The sequence below is a fragment of the Anopheles moucheti genome, chromosome 3, assembly GCF_943734755.1.
Source record: "Anopheles moucheti chromosome 3, idAnoMoucSN_F20_07, whole genome shotgun sequence".
Taxonomy (NCBI): Eukaryota; Metazoa; Arthropoda; class Insecta; order Diptera; family Culicidae; genus Anopheles; species Anopheles moucheti.
The window spans coordinates 8,454,134-8,477,955 of NC_069141.1; the positions used below are offsets into that span (position 1 = coordinate 8,454,134).

The 23,822-nt window shown below is 44.6% G+C and overlaps 2 protein-coding genes across 2 annotated transcripts; both read right to left on the bottom strand.

The window, feature by feature from the left end:
* Positions 1-5,204: 5,204 nt before the first annotated feature.
* LOC128303247 (chitinase-like protein Idgf4) lies at positions 5,205-7,711 on the bottom strand. The gene is made up of 2 exons (XM_053040139.1): positions 7,188-7,711; positions 5,205-6,853 (listed from the first exon to the last, which is right to left on the bottom strand). The coding sequence occupies exons 1-2, from the start codon at positions 7,315-7,317 to the stop codon at positions 5,646-5,648; spliced, it is 1,338 nt and encodes a 445-aa protein (XP_052896099.1). The 5' UTR covers positions 7,318-7,711; the 3' UTR covers positions 5,205-5,645.
* Positions 7,712-8,186: 475 nt separating this feature from the next.
* LOC128303248 (chitinase-like protein Idgf4) lies at positions 8,187-11,165 on the bottom strand. Its single transcript, XM_053040140.1, has 3 exons — positions 10,933-11,165; positions 8,837-9,560; positions 8,187-8,770 (listed from the first exon to the last, which is right to left on the bottom strand). Exons 1-3 carry the CDS (start codon positions 11,048-11,050, stop codon positions 8,296-8,298), a joined length of 1,317 nt encoding a protein of 438 aa, XP_052896100.1. The 5' UTR covers positions 11,051-11,165; the 3' UTR covers positions 8,187-8,295.
* Between the last annotated feature and the right edge of the window lie 12,657 nt (positions 11,166-23,822).

The window sequence follows — 23,822 nt, forward strand, 5'->3', positions numbered from 1 at the left end:
AGTCGACTAGATGTACAGTAGAGTTATGGTAGATCCAGTTTGAGGTAAGACATGTGTGTAAGCATTATAACCTACCGTATTTATCTGGGATCGATCTAGAGGACTCTCATAATAAATCAAGATCTGAAAAAAGGATCTTCAAATGAGTAATTCCAGGTGTGCTTAAAACCAATTATTGTCTTTCCTATTCTATTTCTATTTCTTCTCAAACAGGCCTCCTATCTAATAACTTCCAGTCTATGTAACATCAATCATTTCATGATTCTTGTTACTCCATTAACAACTATCCATTTCTCTCCTCGAAGCAATCATCATCATCCGAGAAAGCTTTTACCATCGTGATGCTGAACCGAAAATCAGTTGCGGCACAACGAGCCTCATTACATCAAAGTTACATTTATCTTCCACTGGCTCGATTTCTCTTCTTTCCCACCAAATTTCTTGGCGATCAAATTGCATGCTGACTTCATACCGCCACCCGAAACCAATCTACGAGTAACACTCCCTTCCTTTCACCCTATCCACCAGGAAGTGACATCAGACCAAATGTTGTGCAGTAAATCTTGTGCCGTCCGGTGCTTTTCGCTTCAGTGGATACCATCAACAATTTATGGCTCCCTGTTGGTTGTCGGAATAAATCGAACCAGCCGGACAAAATAAAAATGTGCCCATTTCGATCAAACACGGAAATGGAAAGCACACTATGGGGTTCTATTGGGTTTTTGTCGCGGAAATGCACCTCGATTTCGGTGTGCCACCACGCGAAACACGGCGAAAGCGCAAACAGCAGAGTGACAAGGAATCGAAATTGAAATATCGAACACCGGTGGCATCGTCCGATTCTTGCCCGACGTCATCGAATACCTTAAGTCGTAAACAGTGTTCGAAGCTTGGTCTCTAGTATCTCGGTATCTCAAGCAGCGCCTTGAGCAGCTGACGACCGCAAACCAGCAACCACAAAAGAAAAAAAAACCCGCAGCCCACCACAACTCTTTTCCTCCGGGTTACCTCGTACTCTGTGCTCAAGTTTGAAGTGTTGCTAATAAAGAATACTTCAGGCATGGAGTACGGTGGAAAGAACCCGTCCCGACACGAGCTTTTGGTGTACGATAAAGTTTATCCTTTTCAAGGGGGCTTCTTCGAGTTGAAACCACTCACGGCACACACAGGAAATATATGTATATTCAAGCATTCACACGAACCGTACCAAAGTAACGACCAGCTGTATAGTTTTGGGAGGTGTCAGCCTAGTACTTGTATTGGTGCAACGCTTCTGGCCAACATCCTTTGTCCTTCCGCACCTCTGCAGCAAGCACCAGTGCAAATACAAACATATTGACACTGATGCATATTTAATCAATGTATGGGAAAACCTCGCCCTCGTCTAAAGTTCCCTTTAGGGCTACTTGGATGGACCTTTCGAGGCTCTATTTACGTAAAGTGACGCTCGGTACAACTATACCTCACAGAGCGGTCCGAGAATTGTGCTGGAGAAGCTAAGACAGAACAAACATAGATGCAGTAGAACTCGGTCGAAATGGGGGAGTTGGGTGGACAGTGAAGTGATTGGTACCGTCTGTCAGAAGCTGCCAGCAAATTCAAATGGCAACTTAATGAGAACGATCAACATGCTCTTCGCAAACACTTGGCTTGAGGCAATGCGTAGAGATGCAGTGTTGCCAACAAAGTTGAAGTATAGTGTGAGATAATGGAACTTTTAAGCTAACACAAATGAGCTACTGGCTGCGAATGTAACATGACGAGAGGTGAATACCTTTTTAATAGCACTAGGTAGAACACTGTAGTACACGTAAATGTTATATAAAATTTCATTTTAACGAGCAACCTTTTAATGTTGCTAGTGCTTTCCAATTACACCTATTAATTACCTTTTCCCCTCATCACAGCACTAACCGACGTGCGTTGCCGTAACGATCGCTACACGTTAACAACGCTCAACAGGCACCGAGTACACGAGGTGATGCGAATCAATAGCCGTTAAAAGGATGCTATTAAAAAAAGCACTCAACAAATACAACCGACACCTTTACGGGCCGTACCGTGGCAGGAAGCTGTTCAAAATAATGGCCACCTTCCCGAACGGCCATTTTTTCCGTTCGCACGGCCCACAACGCAAACACTGCAACGGAGTTAGTAAAAAGAAACATGAAACGCTCACCGTCGCTAGGCTTTTAATTGGATTTTCTCCAGATTTTTTTAAGTGCCAAGACGTCGCCAGATGGAGTATCGCAGGGTAAGCGATACTGTAGAACACACAACACCGAAGTGTGTTGCTGTGCGAGGTGATCTTTGAAGGAATATTTTCATCTTCATTAATCACGATTAATTAAACAGCTCAGCTGCTTAATGTGAGTCCGTACATTTTTCCTCTACTTTGAACGGTACTGGAAAGCTTTGAGCGAAATAAGGCACGCTTTAATACCAGGCGTCTCCACCGTGAGTAACCTTAAGGGGTGAAGCAAATATTCACCAGGCGCCTCCATTTCAAAACGCACTCACACCCACACACAAACACACAACACTGCACGGAGCTACAATTTCGGAAGCGGCCAGCATAAAATCCGGTAAAAGGAAGGCAATTAAAATTTCTTAAATTACTTTTCCTACTCCCATCATCATCATCAACATTACGCTCGTTCGTCGTAAGATCCTGACCGGGGGTTTTTTTGTTTGTTTTCTACGCTTCCTCCTGGTACACTTTATGCTCTTACGCCAGCTCGCAACTAATTGTACTAATCTTTTCTCATTTGTTTCTCTGCTTTGCCGCCGTCCGACAGCCAAATTGTTCACTAATGAGTCTGCCTGCAATACCGGGACCGGTAGTTTGTTTATGGGTACGGATTTTTGTTGTTGTCGTTTTATCGCACTCATTATTTATTTCCTGATCCTTCCCACTAACTTAAACGGATGTTGCGCATGTTGGAACAGGGGAAAAATAGCATTATTTTCTATGCAGTGGCCCGTGTGCTACCGAGGAAAAGATTGTCCACCAACGGGGTCGCTTATTTGTTCAGTTGCCTTTTTCACTCAGCTGTGGACATACCCGGGTGCCCACCGTATGCGAGGGTCCATTAATTCAGGTGTACCACCAAATTGCCATTTTGTAGCTGCAGTTCTAGGAATGGCACGTTTCAGCATAAAATTTACATTAATTAAGCATTATTTTTACTCTCTCTCTTTCTCTCCCTTCCTCGCTTACCACCTACCTGTGATATAAAAAGACGAAATAATAACAAAACATAACACTGGTATGGAAATTAGTTACTGCACGTTATGCAATCATCCTATGATGAATAAGTTATGGAGCTTCATCATACGCGCACCCAGAAGCACTTTGCATATTAATTATAAGAATTGGTAATGGGCGCAATTAAAGGTGCGGCAACAATTTAATTATTCTTTGACCGTTTTTGGAGTATTATCGCGCACCGAACAGACATTCCAACGTTATGCAGTACTTTGTAGATGTTACGCACTTTTTGTGGTGAATATGCAACACGCAATAGTTCCTTACAACTACGGCTTCGTTTTAAATATCTCTTACGCACAAACCTCCGTACTTAAAGTACTAAAGTTCAGTTCTTCAGCATTTAAATTCATTATATCACGCTTTGATAAAGGTTTGTTCAAATTATGTCACACAAATTTCAATTGGATTCTAGATTTAATCGCTCTCTTCAGTTCGCTCTTTGTGAAAGAGACATAAACGATCTTCAGCAGCATGTACAGTATCAATCAAATGCTTCTCACGTTCTGCTCCAACTTCTTTCCAACCGTTCTTAAGAACGAATTCGTCGGTTAGCAAGCATTTTCTTGAAGACACGCTGTAGCTTCGTTAGCAAAATTGTTTTGTCAAATAAAAGGCACATTATTGGCAACGGAACAATGTCGGCTTAATGTTACACTCCTTTTGGGACGTGCTTTGCTCCATGTACATAGGAAGTTCTATTCTAGTCTTTTTTTTGTGAAGTATCCATATATTCACATTATTATAGTTTAAAATGTATTTTTTAATACTGATAAATACCTTTAAAACTTCGAGCTCATGAAATTATTTCAAAAGGACATAACATTACTTTTGTTTAATTCTTGATGAACATTCAGGCCGTATTGGTGACAAACATTACTTCTTCAAATACAAACTGTACTCCTACACAATGTAACTCCATTGAAATCCAGGAATTCAAACGCATAGTTTGTCCCGTCGTCAAACGCAATCGTTCGCCATTCGCTGTGCAATCCTGAAGAACCCTACGGCTATGTTGTCCGTCGCTGTACGGCTGCATATCGAATATTCGTTTGAGAGGAATGTGCAATTCCCAGCACACTACAGTTACTCGCTAGTACAACAACCAATGTACCACCATCAACTATACCAGCTGAAACCCTTCAACAGCAGGTACTGTTGTTTTGTTTTCCCCATGATCGGCTGTTCAGGGCGTTCATTTTACTACCGATAGCGAATGGCGCTTGCGAACCATGGACTCCACTGTGAACAAAACACTCCCACTGCATCATTCATTCGCTCGGCAAACTACCTGGTTTTCCACCATGTCGTCGCGTACCGTTACAAACGTTTGTTTGTGAAGCCGCACAATAAAAACCTACAGCAAACACGTGTATGTTACGGCTACCATGACTGCACATGACGTTTGCTGCTACTGCTTCGCTGCTGGACTCGACCCATGGCAGGGGGTGCAACAAAAAATCGTGCTTCAAATAAAAGGATGGGACGGTAAATCTAGTTCCTCACCCCGAGAAAGGAAAAATAAACTCGGAGAAATCTAACAGAAAGTGGTAGAAAATCAACAGAACAGACTTCGTTTATAGCAAGCACAAGTTCAACAAGAAATTCGCTTCCGATTGCAATTTGCAGACAAAATCAACATACATTGTAAAGGCCCTCTGGCGTAATAAACATTCCATGGTAGCGATTGCACCCGTAAAAAAACACACGGTGGCAGCACCAAAGTAACCGGAAGAAATCTCACAGCAGTCGAAACGCTTCCATCAACCGATTGTGATGCATGTTTCTTGTTCAAAACAGCTTCAATTTCAAATTATTCCAGGAAGTGTAAAAGTAAGAGCAAAACAAACATTCATTTTCGTTCCGAAAGTAGTCAACGATCAAGGTTACCTACATTTAGCATACCTTGAACATCTTTTCTTCTTCAGCTTCAGCTTTAGCCTCTCTAACCCACATCAACCAAACATTATTCTGGGGTTTGTTTTGAGAGAATGCTGCCCGCAAAGGGTATTACTGGTCCCAAAAGCACAATGGTGCAATTACTTCCAGCTTGGTTTTCACCGTTCTTACTGACCTTTGATAAATAATGATCTCGTGTTTTGTATGCTGTTTGTTCTGTTAAATCTATCCCTAGAGACAAAAAAGGATAATATCAGATTTACATTAACAAAACATGAGCTTTCTTTATATTTTCGCAAAGATCAACTAAAGAGGAATAAAAAACTTATGTTACTCTTTTATTTGCGATGAATTCTCGCTGTTTCGAACATATAAACGAGTTGTCTTCATTTTGTCATGGGTTGGCAATCTGATATAATCCTTCGCTAAAGCTACACAGCGCACTAATTGGAAAAGGCACTCACTGGTCCCTCACGACTTACAGCCGGTACTTGGCCGCACGCAGAATCGGGAACTTATCACCAGAGCACGTGCCACGGAAATCATCCAATGTCAGATCGTTGATCGAAATGCCACCCAATCCCTTCGCCTTCACGTACGCCGCCTTGTTGCCCGCACTTTCCGGATCCTCGTACGACACCCATATACCGTCCGCCTCGTTCTCGTCCGCAATGCGGAACGCGTACGGGCCGAACCGTTTCGTGGGATCGTTAATTTTTCGCAACGGATAGGCGGAACCCTTCAGATTAACGTTGCCCGGGTGTGGCAGTTGCGCACACACCTCACCGAAGCTGTAGAAACCGGGAATGTTGGTGTACGGTCCGGGCGGTGATGGGCCATCGGCCGGTATCGGGGGCACACCGGTAATGCCCGAGTCAGCGACTAGCTTCCATCCGCGACCGTACGTCGCAACACCGACGACAATCTTGTCCAGCGGCGTGCCCTGCGAGTGCCAGGCCTTCACCTTATCGTCCACATTGTTTCCCTTGACGCGCTCGCTCGGTTCGTAGATCGGTGCCGTGTAGTCTCCCTCCTTCGGGTTACGCTCCGGCGTTTGCTGATCGTATGCGGCGATGTTTACGTAGTCAATGCTTTCCTTCAGCAGCGGAATGTCCAGGAAAATGGTTTGATTCACGTGTGGCAGCTGTGTGTAGCCGAGCTGGAACTTATCGTGCACGAATGCGTTCCTCAGATCACGAACCAGCGCCGTAAACTCCTCCCGGTGTTCCTCCGCCTTCGGGTCGAGAATGCTATCGCCCGTGAAGAGCTTCTTGAATCCGTGCCACAGCTTGCCGGACCACCCCCGGATGCGCTTCGGTTTCGTCTGTGGGAACTGCCAGGCCAGATCAAGCCCATCGAACTCGTACGTCTTCAGGAGCGAGTAAGCGCTGTTCACGAACGCTGTGCGTGCACCGGGTGATTCCAGCAACAATAGATACTTCTCGAACGGTTTTTCCTCACCCACATCATAATAGTTGCCGACGCTCAAGAACACCTTTAACCCTGGGTAACGTCGCTTCAGGGTCGTCACTGCCCGATAGTGGCTCTTGCCCGAGTCTAGATCGAGATCTTCATTTAGCGAGCGCACTCGGTACGTTTCAGGGTTCACTCCCGCGTAGCCGTAGATAAGATGCGTGCAGAAGGGCAACGCTAGCTCAATATCAGATACAGTCACTTTACCCAGACCTAAAAACAAGATGATTCAAATGAGAGTGAAAGAGAACAAGACAGAGTGAGTGTGAATCAGTGTAGGTCAAACACAGGGACGATCCGGACGGGGATAAGACGAGCGATCAAGTGATTAATTTTCATGTCAATGAAGCAAATGGATGCCACATTTACTTGCAATTCTCAGAACGATCGTCTGAACCATCAAAGTTCTACGCGTGTAAGCGCTCAACCTGATAAAGGTCTTATCAACTTGGCTTAAACGAATACACAGCCACACGCTAAGTGACATTAATTAATCACACAATGCAAGGCACAAATGTTCGGCCCATCACCACCGTTCCTTACTAACCTTCCTTCAGCGAGCTGTTACCGTTGTAATAACAAAGCACCTTCGGTCCTGTCGTAGCGTTTTGGGCCCGTACGGACACACCGAGCAGTCCCAGCACCAACGCCAGGACGCCCAATCTCACCGACCACATCTTTGGTAGGGACAAAACTCAAACTCGCAGGCACACGATCGAACTTCTAGCTGCTTCCACGACGACTTCTACAAAACTGATACGAATGGCGCGGTACCGATCAGCTCTTATAACGGGTCGAGCTGCGGGATGCTGCGTGTGGAGCCGTTCCGACACTCTCGATGAGTGATCATCTCTCGCCCGATCACTCGCAGTAATGGAACAACAGCATCCAGACCAAAACAGATGCTTGCAAAATCGAGAGTTCCAGAGAGTTCAGCAGTACACGATGCTTTGCTTCTTGCTATCAATCCTATTTGCCGGACCGGTTTTTGAGATTCTCTTTCAAACTGGATTTGTTTAAATTTATTTATTTACAGACGTGTGCGTTTTTTTTCCTATCTTGACTCCCGAATCGGAACTAGTTCGACCTTAGAATGATTTATAGTGTTTGGCCCGCCTTGACAAGATCTCATCACTCGATAGATTGAACGTAGTGTCGAACTCTTCTTGAAGCCGGTTTGATTTGTTTTTGCCTTCAACGACCCATGGTAATAAACATGATTGTGCGTTTATTTAGACACAACACACGGTAGATGGTGATGTTTTGTTGATGCTGTGTCACTTTTCTTGTTAGCGAAGAACCGACCCAATGATAATGCCGGTTGTTTATTTTGCACCCCTACAGAGTAGCTCAATTGGTAACGTTTCGTAACGAGATTGTTTTGCCCTAGGGTTAAGAGACGTTTCGAGGAATTGAACAGCTGAAGATCGCCATGGATTAATAAAACTCCCTGATAGGATTGCAAATTGTGCTACTGTACATAATTCAATCAAAAATGGGAATAACCCATGGAATATACTAAGTGTAAATAAAAAAGATCTTCGTGCATTCATTCACTGATTAGTTTTATTCAAATTATTATCCGCTAAACGTGTCGCAGACATAACAACAAGCATACTCCCAAAGAACGATCGATTGCTTCAATCAACATCTTTTCACAGCCGATATTTGGCCGCACGCAGAATCGGGAACTTTTCCCCAGCGCAGCTACCACGGAAGTCATCGTACGACAGATCGTTGATAGCGATGCCACCTAGATTCTTGGCCTTCACGTATCCTGCCTTGTTGCCTGCCGTGTCGGGATCCTCATAGGACACCCACACACCGTGCTCACCATTGCTGTCCGGCAGACGGAACGCGTACGATCCGAAGCGCTTCGTTGGATCACCAACCTTGCGCAACGGGCCCTCGGCACCCTTCAGTGCGGTATTGCTCGGATTCGGCAACATGGAACACACTTCAGCCCAGCTGTAGAAGCCCTCGGTTTGTGTCTGAGGACCAGGATTCGATGGACCGTCGGCGGGAAGCGGTGGAACTCCAGTAATTCCCGAATCTCCGGTCATCTTCCAGCCACGGCCGTACGTGGGAATGGAAACGATCAACTTCGAAGCGGGAGCATTTTGTGACAGCCTGTGAGATGTGTGAAGGTACCAATTAGACATAGATCCTGAGATTTCCCAAGGAACAGTCACTCACCATTGGCGGACCTGCCCATCCACATTGTTGCCGGGAACACGATCGCTCAGCTCGTACAGTGGTGCCACATGGTCTGCCTCCTTGCCGTTGCGCGACGGTGTCTGCTGATCATACGCGGCAATGTTCACAAAGTCCAGATAGTTGATAATGGCCGGAATGTCCATGAAGATTGACGAGTTGACGTGCGGCAGTACCGTAACACCCAGCAGATATCCATCCGATCGGAACGCATTCTTCAGCTCACGAAGCAGAGCCGTAAATTCCTCCCGATGTTCATCGGCCTTTTCGTCCAGTACGCTATCACCGCTGAACACTTTCTTGAATCCGTGCCACACACTGCCGACCGTGGAGCGAATCTTCTTCGGTTTGTTCATGGGGAACTGCCATTCCAGATCGACGCCATCGAATCCGTACGTCTTCAGGAGCGAGTACACTGAGTTGATGAAGGTGATACGAGCCGCTGAAGATTCAAGCAGTGTGAGGTACTTTATTGAAGGTTCGGAGAACTTGTAGCCACCGAGTCCGAGCAGCACCTTCAGCGAGGGATATTTGCTCTTGAGCTGCGTCACCGTGCGGTAGTTGCCCTTGCCAGTGTCCAAATCCAGGTTCGGTTGACGGCTAACCGCTTTGTTCGTCTCAACATCAATTCCCGCATAACCGTAGACGAGATGTGTGCAGAAGGGCAGGGCAACGTCAATGTCAGCAAGGGATACCTTTCCCAATCCTGTTCATAGGACAGACAAGAATAATAATCACAATGTTAATGTAAAAGGAACTCATGGCCCCAAAAACAGCGCATCGCTCGTGTGCCTTCTTATCGCAATTCCTGCATGATCTCAGAGGGCAGGCCAATTCAAACTAATCCACACACCCGGTAAAAGGTTATCGCCATTCACCGTTGAATCTTCGCTTCCAAAAGTGATAATCAAATGGCGAAAGTATCCCCCATGCTTCAACCACGGAACTTCCATTACTGTTTTTTCAAGTTTTCTTCTCAGCTGTGCGGTACCAACCGTTCGTTTTGCAGCCGATAACGAACGGGGCACACACAAAAAATCCCCGAGACCCATTTTGTCATCTACCCGGTTGGCTTACCCAATCCCTTGACAAAGCAATCAAACAGTGGCCAAATGAGTTCGGTGGTGATTACGTAAATTGCGGTGATTCCTGCAGAACAAAACAACACGGCTGATGTGTTTACAAAATGTCCGAAAAGTGTTTTTGATGCGTTTTTGAATGTTCTAGCACTTGTCAAGCTTCGTTAAACATGGACTTCATAGACTCGCACTGTTGGAAGGGTGATAATTGCTCGCTTGCGGCCAAACAATCATCTTTAGTCTCAGCACTGCTGGGAATAATAAATATTGTCGCTCCTACGTGGCAAATATCGTTTAGGTATTCAAATGTTTATGATAATACGTCTTACATTATTTACCGACAACTCGCGGGAATGTGACACTTGTGTCTCGAATTACACACGACAAAAGTAATTACAGCTTGTCTGACAAATTGATAGATCGTTTAATAAGATGCCTGCCTGTAAAACGTTTTCAAGCAATCTGCATAAAATTTAATTGCAGTTGAAGTGCCAATTTATAAATACTGTTACATTGCATACTATTTCTTCAATGTTCCCTGCTGTGTGAGATGCGTATCGTAACAAAACTTATTAACATTTTAAGTAGCTTCTTCTTCCGTTCCTTGAAAAGCTTCCATTTGCTTCACTGTTCTGAAAGATCGCTTTACTATTCTTGATCGTATCGTGCAACCTCCAAACCGGCTAATCATCAAATCAAATCACAACTATAACGAATCCCCTCTCCTCTATCTTTACCAGCTCATGGCTGCCGGCATCTGCCTTATGCCCGTTTGTAACAATTGAAAATGGAAAGAGATGTTGTTGAGAAAGCAACAACGAATGAAGAAAAAAGTCACACCATTACCAATTCGAGGCTCGTCTCCGCATACGCGCACACACCATCGGTGGCCATAAATCGGTCTAGGTCGACAGCAGATGACATCACCTTACAACGCACCCGTACTCAATTGACCGGCAATGGGATACCGGCGCGACCGGCCCGTTGACCGTGACTTACCTTCGATCAGGAAGTTGGCCGCATCATAGTAACACAGAACCTTCGCCTGCTGCGATTGCACGTACTGGCTGCTGGCCACCACTAGCAGCAAGGCAACGCCAAGTTTCTTCCACCACATGTTGCACCCCACTGGACGATGTCCTTCAGGTTCACAAGGGATCCGTAGCACACAAAAACACACACACTAAGGAAGCGAGAGAAGATTTCGGCTACGCAATCACTGCACCGATCAGACCGCAGAAAACGAAATGGCCGAGTTCCTATGGTCGGTGGTCGTTTTTATAACGTAACGGCTGTCGGGTTGTGCACTCAGTGCTCTCACTCCCTACCCGGAAGGTGTGTGATCTCGCGAGCGAAGGCACTCAACCGGACAGCTTCACCTCAGCTGTCAACTGAGTGAAAGATGATCGTTCGAAAGCTCGAAAGCTTCGGCGATCTTTTTGATCATTGGCTGAACGTTACGGTCGCAAATCTTTGGAATGTAACTTTTGTGATAAATAAGATAATAACTTCAATCTATATTTTCCAATCCATTTCATAAAACTGTTCGTGTTGAAAATGATGAATAAAAATAACTGTAACTATATTTACTTGGGTTTCTTATCGTTCAAAAGCTTAAGCTTTTCTCAATACAGGACTCAAGGAAGTCGTGTCGTATAACTCAAAAAGAGTAGTATCAGAGTAGAAGAGTCTATTTTAGTAGTGTTGTGCTTATTGAATCTTTTAAATAAAGTAAGGAGTGAGGAATCGTTCGTATTAAAAATCGACTCTTTAATTCATTCATTTAGTTCAAAGATTCAAACTAATGAATTTGACTCAGCACTTTGAAATTCACTCAGCACTATATTTTAGATATTCACTTAACTACATTACTTCCAGAATTAAATACTACTGGATCGTTTGTCGTTTAAGCAACACAAACTTGTCAACAATGTTATACCCTGTCCATGTTACTCGAGCACACGGTTCACCCTCGTGGTAACCATTAATCGGCCACTCGAGTTGGTGTCGGTGTTGTAAATTTATTTACTGTCCAAGTCACCAACAACTTTCCCACTGCCAAGCGCAAGCAGTACGGAAGCGAATGTAAACAACACCAACCGGAACATAGTTGTCCTGCGGGCTGCTGTACATGCTTAATAGAAATGAAATAGGTTGTAAGCAGCGACATTTCACCAACAAACAAGAGCTTCTTTTTTTGCATGTCGTTAAGATTCGCACGGAAGGATAAGGTCCGTCCTGTTTAGCGCGATGTCGGTGTGTAGTGTCCGTCGTCCTGCGGACTCGCAAGGACACGTCCATTCAACGATAACATTCTTTGTGTGCTTGGCGAGCGTTCGTGCAGCTTGAACGCATTGTTTGTCTAACCAGAATACTGCAGCAGCCAAAGCGAACAACCGTCCCATGCGATGCAACGGAAAGGTCCTTCCAAAGGACATGGGAAAACACGAGCTGGAAAAACATGCCGTTCACATGTGCATGCAATCGTCAGCTCGCCCTGATTCTGCCCACCCGGTGCTGCATTTATTCATGGACGATGTTTACACACTTGGAATAGACACGATTACACCCGTGTCCTGTGCAGGGTGGTGTATTTTATTCGGGTTCTCGAGTTTTCCAGAACTTGTCGGATGCACACTAGGAAATGGCAGGAAATTGAATTCTCGTTGCTGTCGATTACGATAAATATTATTTCTCCACAATTCTCCGAATCTTCTACAACATCGACACATCTGGGTATGTTTACCTGTAGATTTAAGAGGACAACTCAATAAACGAAATTCTCTGTTATTCTAAGGGTTGGTTTTATTATCAATTCTCGGATAGAAAGTCAAATAAATTATGGCTCGTTACACTTCCTACCACGCTGTCACTGTTTGTTTCACTTCCCTATAGCCGTGAGGAACTACTGTGTTCAAAATGAGTATAAATTTTCAAACAAAAATGCTTCCAATAAACTCTGCCATTGTCTGGGACCTAACAAACAAAGCACAAATGCATCTGCAGCTCACTTGCATCCTCAATAGATTGTTGCTCTATTTCCTTCCTTCCACTCACTCCCAGACAACGGTCGACGCGCACAATTATATCACATTCTTCAAAAAGTCCTCACGTAAAAATCCTCTGCTTATATTTCCCCTATTGCCGCTCATGATCCACCAGCTGTCCACGGGGATGTTTATCTCCTCAGTACGGTGCAAACAGAGCTGGACCAAATAGGTAGATCTATCCCTCTCTTTACGATCGCTTGTTGAGCTTCTCGAACTTGCTCTTGTAGATACCTTCCGGGTCGTACTTGTCCAGCAGTTTCTTCCATTCCTGTGGCTTACGGTCCTCGAGATGGGCGATTACCTTGCGGGAGCTTGTCCGCTGCTTCTCGCTGCACTTCTCACAGTTGGTTTTCAGCGCATCGGGAAGCGTTTCTGTGGAAATAGGTTGGAAAATTAGCGTTGAATTAGCATTCATTCGACTGCAGTATTCTCCCTTGAAGTAAATAATTCTTGAAAATTCCTATGAGATTCTTTTCTGTAGCAAAACCGAATAGCTACTGTTAAGATTTTTGTTTCTTGCTCTTTCTGTGATTGCATTGATTATTGCCTTATAACATTTGTTTTAATCTATCAAATTAAACCATAATTAGCTCAATAGATTTTAATTCTAATTCTGACTTCCAAGAGTCCTTTGCTCCCTTTCGAGATTCAGATACTTACTCTTCAGCTCACGACCCTCCTGGGTGCACGGTCCCTTATCGAGCAGACACTTGAGGTAGTTGTTGAGAATTCGATCGTTTGACAGCACACGGTCTACATCGATGTTGTCGAACTTGTCCGTGTACTTCTGGGCGCTGGCCAGCACTACCACCATCGCCAAAATGGCAACCATCGTCAGGTGCTTCATTGTGTTGTTATGGTTTGTAATTCCTTTCTTTCGCTGCTGCCTATCTGAAAGCAAACGTATGGAATAGCATTGTTAGTGTTAGTCAAGGCCAACTTGATTTTATATTCCTCTTCCTCGAGAAACAGCACAACAAATTGGAAGCTACTGTTTTGTTTAATTTAATTTAAGCGGACAGCTCGCTAATAATACTGAAAGAATAAATACTCCAGGGAGGTTTTTTCTGAGACCAACTTCATGCGCATTGTATTTTTCATAAGGCATTTCCAACCCGTACGCCAACGTGCCGACATTGATCGACTATAAAAAATATCGACACAATACAACAACCCACTAAATCCTCCATCATCCGTGTACCGTGCTAACTGGCAACGATTACTACGCAATGCGCTCACATTCCAACTTCAATAAAAAAAATTATCGCTCATCATCATTCCAATCACGGGTACGGCGTGTGCAAGCATTTCTGCCCCAGGCGCACGGGAGTTTACGCCTCGCTGGCTGGCGACTGCGAGCAAGCGAAACCAAGCGAAACGCTGAAGGATTCGATTCCATTCCCGCCCCAAATACCCATTATTCGGCCAGCTACCTGCTGTTCAACGTTGAACTTGAGCCACAGGCAACCAATCGGCGGTCGTCGAACAAAACAACTTGCCGAACTGTGCCAGCCAAATACAAGCTTCGGAAGCATCATTTAATCACCGTTCGCATTTGAACAACAATTCGCTCGACGTATTTATTTGCTGCAAGCACAAGCACTCGATAACGTTATTACCGATGGTGACACTTTCTCAAGCATGACGGTACCGAAAAGTTGTCCCCGTAAATGATGCTCTGGCCAAATAATTCTCGTAACGAGATTAGATGATCATTAAAGAATCCTCACCCGAAGATTCTCATCCTCCTGTCGAGGTTGATTCAATTTAATCTGCTACAGATGCTACTTCTGCCATTATAACGCAAAAGCATGGGACCATTATTGCATTAGCATACCGAAACCAAGGCCCTTAAGGGAATGAAGGCATGGGGGGGGGGGGGGGGGAGCAAGCAAAAGGAGCTTGTTTGAGGGAAGATGTTGCGAGCTGAAATCGCTCACCATTTCAACATGTACAGTAGAATTACACCACCGGAAGCGTGGTCGCGTTCTACGCGTTTTTTGCCAAATCAAATTAACGTCCCCTTTCTTCAACCGTGAAAGCGACGAGGGAAGCGATTTCTCTACCCCCCCACTAGTACCGGTAATTAATGTAAATCCGACAAATTACCCAAATTTACATCGACGCCAACTCCCGGCGGCCTTGGGCAAACGGTTGGGCTTCCCGTTCGTCCGTGAATGTGGCGCCTTCATCGGGTCATCGGGTAAACATGATAAATCGGTTCTAGACGGCAACACGCTTACGGCGTGTAGAAAATTAACATTTTGAGGCACGTTCCCGCAATTTTTTTTTTGTTTCTTTGTTAAAGTAAATAAAAGAAAAAGCTTTATCACAAACATTGTGACACGGCGGGGGTAAGAATTTCCAAACAGCTTTTACACGCTCACTTCCACCACGCAGGAAGGATACAGATTCAATTTCGCGGTTTACATGTTTGCGACACCAACAAAAAAAAAATAACAACTTGGGAACGAACATGTACATGTCAACAAAAATCCTCGCGACACATACACACCAAGGCCCGCATAATGGTGGCGCCTTTTTTCCCCGACACTCGATTTTCCAACCGAATAAAGTCTAATCGTTTGAAGAATTGAAGCAAATTGACGTCTCGTTGGCAAACACTCGCCCTGCCACGTTTAACTAACGGCGCATAGAGTAATGCGAAATGATTCCAAGAAATCGAACCAATTTTGAGGTTATGTTTGCTTTGAGGAACTCTTTGATCATGCGATGATTGGGATTGTCTGTAAAAAAATTTCTTCAAGGATTTATGTGGCATTTTAAATTATTATTATTTGAAAACGAAAATATCCGTTGAAAGTTAATTACATTAGCTTTCCCCTTTACAAATCACGGCTTCAATCATTTAAAACACAAATCTCAGAAGTCTGATGATTCGCATGCTAATTACCGTTCACATTACGCGCTACCTTGGGCACCCCACCTTCCCACGTGCATTGACCACCTCAAGGGCTCACAGGTAGATCGGAGAAACTTATTGGCGTATAAGATGGCGGTGGACGTTTCTACCCTCTCAGTCATGTAATTGAGCAAATACTACTCCGTGTCAATAATTCTCCATGATTAATACACGACGTGCTAAAAATATGCGAGTCAAAGGATAAAATCACCTTAGCATCAAGCGCTATATTTACCTCGTACTTTGCGTCATACATTTTACAAAACAGTAAGCCATAAAAATAAAGAAACATTGTACAGCATGTTGACTGTGTTGACCGCAGCTCGCGTTAAAAGCGCACAATAATGAAACAATGCGTGATGCGTTGTATGTACGGTAACTATAAACCCTACCCACATGGCTTTCATGTCTAGCGCAATCCAATTCACGGCTTTCCACATCACAGAGTGACCGATTGTGTTTGGTGTCCATCTTCACACGTCTGGAGCGGGAGGAAACCCCATGCCAGAAGGTGGACACAAAACAAACAAACAAAATCAGCGACTCAAACACAGCGTCGACTGGGTGTCTACGTCAGCTGACCATGGCATGAACTTGGCCAACATTGTGCCTCACTGTTCGGCTACCCTACCCGCGGCACCCCCAACACCCCCGAGCGGCACTATTATCCGGCTATTCCCTTTTTCGCTCTGCTCTGCCAAACTTGTCCATCACACAGCCTGGCGGCAATGGAGATAACTGTCGTTGGAGTGAAAAATGTCATAACAATTAAAAGTAAATCCCACCCGCCCGACAGGCGGTAGTGGTATTACAAAACTAATTTCTTGTTCACCTTCCACCGCCCGGTACAGGTACAGCACGCGGCTACAACATTAATTCCAGACGGCCCAGGCAGACCTTTAAATATATCAAACATTGCATGTACATTTTAATTAGACTCTTGGCACTTGGGTCTCTTAAACCGACGGACCCCACGGACGGCAGCACTATTAAGCTATTATGTGGCTAAGTAGGCTGCGTCGCCGTATCACTCGGTGAAACATCACAGCGGGCGGCAATGATCCCACCGTTCCAAGATACCGGTAGCATGTGGATTGGACCTACGATTCGACCACCACGATCGTGTAAGATCGTGTGCTTTTGCGCTACATTTTGGCTTCACTTTTGCAATAGCAAACTGCTCACCCTTGGTGGACACCCCTTCCCGCGCTCAGATCTTAGCTCATTCATTATGGTCCAATTTGGGAGTTTGATACGGTGGTGCCGTGGTGGGCGCTGTTGCGCAGAACCGACGACAACCAGCACGCTAATTACATAAGCGCACGGTCGTGGTCTACATTTGCGCACCCGCGACATCGAACCCGTGATCCTCGCCACAGCAACCGCAGCCACACACAGTCATGACGTTCACTTCATTTCAATGCGCCGCACCGGATGGTCCGAACCGTGATCGTCATGTGCGCTGTGCATCTGAATACGGCAACTTACGGATCCGTACGCGCTACAAGTGGTCTGCAAATGCATCAGTTATGGATTATGAAATGGCTCTTTAAATGCAATGTTATATCACCGACACAACATCTCCAGGGAAATGCGTCGCGTTGGCCAATGGAAAATGACTTTCCATCGTAAAAAAAAACCCCACAAAACCAGCCCGAAGCAACTCCAAAGAACCGAAACACACACACACACACAAACGGTAGGGGCACGGAATGGTACACGCTTTCGCTCTCACCTGGCTACTTCACGCGGCTAGTTTTCACTTTCGTTGCTCGAACGTCGGAAATCTGAGGTACCTCCGTACGCAACTCTCTATCGGTCACTACTAAGCGCTACCGCCGGACCGTACCGTTGTTTTTATACGTTCCACCACTCATCGCCACCACCACCACCAACAGCAACAACACTGCACCGGGTAGTTGCGGTGTCCCCTCTCCCGATCGAACGGACCTACCCCGTTGGCTGTGTGTTGTAGACCCGGGCGCCATAAAATACAGAAAAACAACACACATTCGACTCGCTCTATGTTGGGCACGTTTCAGTTTAAGGGTAGCCGTCGTCTGCTCAAAAACCGGACACCGGACGAGTCCCTAAACATGGCCAGCAAGCTAATGTCATACCGAGACCTCCGCCGTACTGCAGGTAAAAGAGTTTAAGGTTGTTCCGACACAGCAACGGTAATTCGTAGAACAATCCGTGCTCTTTTAAGACTTACACTACTGCCTTCCTAACACTGTTAGTGTGTTCCTCATCAGCCAGAAAAACGAACATTTTTCGGGAAATCAGGTACACAGATTCTTTCCAAAAATTATGATCGATGTTGCGGGTATGGCGACCAGAAATGATGGATGGCGCCCAGCGTAAGATTTAACTCCACGTGCCTGGAACCCATGCATGTGTCACTAACTGGTTCTCGTCCAGTTGCAGCCAAACCGTTGCCAACTGGTACGGCAGTTGCGTTCCTTGCAGTTGCAGCTGACGAAACGTAGACTCCACCACCAACTTCACAGACCACACCGCCCCCAATGCCCCCCCAGTATGGAGTGGAGATGCAATGTTGCAGCATACATCTCCGGGAGTTCGTTCACTTTGGACTGGTTTTATGCTGGTGGGTTGCTGCCGGGTGGGAATTTCCCCCCAGAATTTCCGTGCGTCACGTGTTTTTGATGTTGATTCGATGTTTCTTGCGATATTGGTCCAAAAGGAAAGAGAACGTTGCCAACCGATGCCTAGCGGAACGAAGATGTCGATCAATTTTTCGGAAAGGAAATGATGGATTAGATTTTTTGGGAAACGTTCACATGGTACGTACATTCTAGAAACCATCAGTAACGCTACTTCAAAGCTGTTCCGTATTTGCCTAAAACCGAAGCGCTTTGTCTGTATTCTAGGAAATCAAACCTATACGACATCCACTAATTAATTAATCATGATGATCCACATTGCCACTCGAATGCGCCTCAATACTTCGCATCAAACAACCACATTCTCGATCCGTTAGAATCAAGTGCGGTACGGTGCAACGTACCTCTCATTAGTGCCACGTGCATCAATGTCATCCAACTTCAACTTTATCGTCCATCATCGGGTAAGGATAATACACGCTCCAGTTAGTAATGCACAGGCGAGAGAGAACAAAAAAAAAACAACCCTTCAATGGACCTACGTCTCTACAAAAGCCTGCTCAGGTTGGTGTCGGAGTTATGGGCATGGTTACGCTTCCACGCATCTACCTGGTAGGAAGCTAGGTCGCGAAGGTCACTCGGTTGCCTGATGCGAACGGTGTGCACATCTTTGAATACGCGGCATCGCACTACCCCACCTTGCCAGACAAGCTCAAACTCACTCAACTAAAACTACCCCTCGATGCACGCATAATCAATTAGGTGGAAAAGCATCATCATTTGGGGCATATGATGTCCGCAATTCTTTGTGTTGAGTGCCGTTGTTAAGCCAGATGCGGGGTGAGTCTATAATTAGTGTTTTTGGTTTAATATCTAGGCTGAGAACTTAAAGATTTAGGAAACACGGTGATGAGGATAATGACGATGGACGAAGTTGGATATCCGTCCAGATTTGGTGTGGATATCAATTACGGTACATCGATTATCGAGAATGCTTTCGCTAAGTTCAATTATCCAACTCCTCAAGTTCACGATCCAGTCACGCTTGATGTCGTTTAGTATTGTCCCACTTGAGCCATCCTAAAAGTATCTCCTACCCGGTAGGTTTCGTCCCCAAATCGAATTAAACTCAAACGATTCTCCCACCCCACACGCCAAACACAGCTGGTTGCTGTGTGTTGTCGTTATGGCAACAGCTTCTACACTGGAGCAGACGGACGTGAGGCTGAGGCCTTTTAGTGGCAAGAGAAAGATAAAAAAAAGATGGAAAATAAATCACTTTTTCCACACGCCTCCAAAATCTGATTGTCTCGGAAGCTGTCGGAAGTGTTGCTGTATTTTCATTCCTCCCACCCAACGAACCCAATGGCCCCCTTACATCCCTTCTGCTTGGGAATACTTACCAGACAAATACAAAAAATTAGGGATGGGTTGATCCGACCTTTTGCCGGATCGGATCAATCCGGTATGCTCCGGGGCCGGAGCGCGCTCCGGATCATGATTCCGCGCTCCGGATTTTAATTTCAGGCTTTGCGGCTTTTGCGCCCCATTGCTTATACCAATATGCTATTCCATACATAAGTTTTATAGAAAAAAAAATACAAACATGGCGACATAATACTGAAACAAATATTTGTCAATAAACTCACCATGGTTATCAACAGCATAACCTAGCAAAACAATGCAATGCAACCCCGTGCAATGCAAAACAATGCAGTGCAATGGACCGAATTAGTAAAGTAACCTTACACTTCAAGAACTTTTATGATATCTAATGTGCCCTGTGAAATCTATAGTGGGCAGTTGTAACATTCCATTGAGTAGTAATTGTAACAGGAGCATTTGTGTGATTATTTTACACTTAACATTCTTTAATCGATCGATAAAATGTTTGTTTCCTTTTTACTACAGATATTAATTAGCTTGTAAAGCGTAAATTTGTTAATGGAAGCAAGAATCTAACGCAAATTTATTGAATATATTTTTGATCTTCTTGTAGCAAAAATACTAACACCCCAATGCGCATAATCAACGTGTTAAGGATTCATAAAAAAGGAGAGAGCTTACGAGAGAGACGAACGAGAACAAACAATTTTGAGCGCAAATAGTCTGACACGTGTGTATGAAACAGCCGCTCGCCGTGCTTTAACATACGTGTGCAAACAGGAAAGATATACACTTCAGGTTGAGCAACAGGACCACCATGAGATCGTTTCTTCCTTGCTCTTCGCTTATACTCTCAAATTGTGTGTGCTCTCACCTAGTTCATCTCACATGGGAAACATTCTCACTATAGGCGCTCCGACTGATCCACGAAATTTCATACAAAATTGGATGATCCGGACTCAAAAAATCCGGACCTACCGGAATCATTCTCACTATAGAAACTCCGGCTGCTCCGGATCTTCATACAAAAGCCGGACTCAAAACTCCGGACCTAGTGGAATTATTCTCACTATAGAAACTCCGGCTGCTCCGGATCTTCATACAAAAGCCGGACTCAAAACAGCCGGACCTAGTGGAATTATTCTCACTATGAAAACTCCGGCTGATCCGGATCGCCGGATCTATCATGTGTGCGTTGCTTTGCGGCGTTTTGTCGTTTACTTTGACTGTTATTATTGTGTGTTACTTATTGTCGGTAATTATCGATTTTATTATAGATTTATATGAAAATTAAACGGTTTTGAGGGGGTTAAGCAAAAAATTTTAAAATTATTTCCAAGTGGCAAAAATTTCCATGTAATTAAAAAAAAAGTCTCAGTGATTTATAATCAAAATAGAACGAATTTGAGTTCGCCAAACTAATTTCAGCAATATTTTCTTGGGTTAATTTGACTTTTTTTGTATTGTTGAGTATGTTTGCTAAGCAGTTTTGGCAGTATGCGAGATCCATCAGTTTTCTTATGGGTTATGTTATAAGTTATCTTTAAATCAACTTTATAGGAGTAGTTTTGCTAAATCGCATGATTTTCAGTTTTGTTGTTTAAAAATAGTCCAGTAGTTCCAGTGATTTTTAAAAAATGTCCTATGGTTTTCTTGTCGTTTTCACATGTTTTCAATGCATTTAAATCCCTGTTTAGCTTATTATAACTCTGATCGAAAGCGTTCTCACTATAAAAAAATTTCCTGAACTATTATTGCAAGCATATTGATTGAACCCGGATCACTCGGAATCAATCGGAATCACTTTTATGGATCGGATCGGACTCAGTACTGTATCGGATCGGATCGGAATCATGATTCCGGCCCGGAGCGCTCATCTCTACAAAAAATGGAACCAAATCCACTTTCCTTATCGTCTTGCTTAACTGACAAGCTTTGACACTTGGAATATGGAACTTTTGTTTTTTTTTATTCTTCTCCCTCCCACCCCATAGGGTTTCCACACCACCCCGCCTGGTGTGTTTGTGTGTGCGAACATGTATGGAAGTACTCATTGTTATCATCATGTGTCATCATGTTTGGAAAATCCCGCGAGCCCTCCCGCCCGGGGTGGGAAAAGAGCACGGCCGGTGGTTGAGTAACTTTTGCAATTCTTCGTTCGACTGTCTGCTGGTGTTGTTGGCGTGTTTTAACGTCTTTTTGTTTCGTTTTTCGTACCTTTTTTTTGTTTTGGTGGTGCTGAACTAAAACTGCCTCCGGTTTGTTTTCATATGTCGCCAAACGGTGGATAAATATTGTACCATGTCGGTAGTGTTTTTGGCAGCGTACGTGCGTGCGTGTGTGATGTGTTTCCAGGCGCAAGTGATTTTTTTAGTCTGTTGTCTGAGAATGGTGACTTTTGGATGAAGGTTATTGGTGCCGTCGACACATTGGGAGGGATAGGTTTTTGGGGGAAATCCCAAATTGGCCTCATGCCCTTAGCTTCTCGACTTTTCATTGCACTGAGCGAGATGGATCGAGTCACATCAACCTCGTCGTGGATGGATATCAGAAGGGGGGAAGCAAATCGCGCAAGCAAATCGTTTTCGATTTAAGTTTTCGTAATGTCAGTGGAAATCCCACCATTTGTATAGCAAAAACCAAACAAAAGTTCGATAAGGGTGTGAAAGGAAACACCCCAAACACGAATGACAGATTCCTGGACGAGGTTAGCATGTTTGTGCTGAATAATACAATTAGACTGCTTTTCGCCCTTATCTTCAATAAAATTAGTTCATCATATCACCACAATCAGCTTTGCTCAGGGAAATGGATTCATTTGCACACAAAATGGTAAAACTGGAAAAGCCCCGAACGGAAATGGAACGAATCATTTGATTCTATTTGCTTTGCTCATCACACATTGGGGTGCGCTCTCCCGCATGTGATTGCACTTTCCCGCGTGTACGGGACTACATTTCATCCAGGTTTTCCCATACACTTTCCACGTGCCCTGGCACACTACGGTCGGCCCATTAGGCAGGCCCCCTGATGGCTGTGGGTACAGGAATGTCGGCTCCACAGCCACACGCGTTACAACAATTGTACTATTTTGTTAACGATAATTATGCGGTCCAGGTTCATCAGTGCGCGGTAGCTACAGTGTATGCTAATGCATCATAGCCTGGCGCTCATTAGCCTAACCGATGGTTGGCGATTGCCTCTCAAGCCACTGGGAGACGTACACTAGGCAGCGCGACTGATGGAGGAACACGATCGTTCGAAACAATCATTTCGATTGGACCATTGATTTTATTGTTCCTTGTGAACAATCGATTATGCATGCTAGTGAGACTTCAATCGCTACAGAATCCATTCCTTCCGAATTAGCTTTATAATTTCTCCTTTTTAATAGCAATGACAAAAAAAGGCTTTCCTGAATATAACTTGCAACAAAATCTTTCTACATCTCCGGCTACACTCAATCAGCATATCGTGCTGTAATCTCATCTCCATACCCAAATGGAACCACCACCAGCCCGGGTATGGAACATGTCTGGACCGAGTATTGTAGATTTTTGTAACCTTCCTTTATATCCTTTTCTTGAAACACGACACGTTTCTTTGCTCTATCCGCAATCTGCAACATGGTCTGATAAATATTTCATTCGCCTCACACCGCCAAAATGTGACGCATACGACCAGCATTCGTCCAAAACCCGGCGTCCATCGCCGTACGAGACGATTTGTAATCAGATGGATTTTCACCATCCTTCTCCCCACAGGCATGGACACACACACGTGGCCCACACATCAGAGTGGAAGGGAATTCTCTGGAGTTTGGTTTGTTTTTTTTCACCCTTTTTCCACTGTGAACAAATGCAGTCAAGCTGACGGGAATTTCAATATGTGTTCTTCTTCGCAATA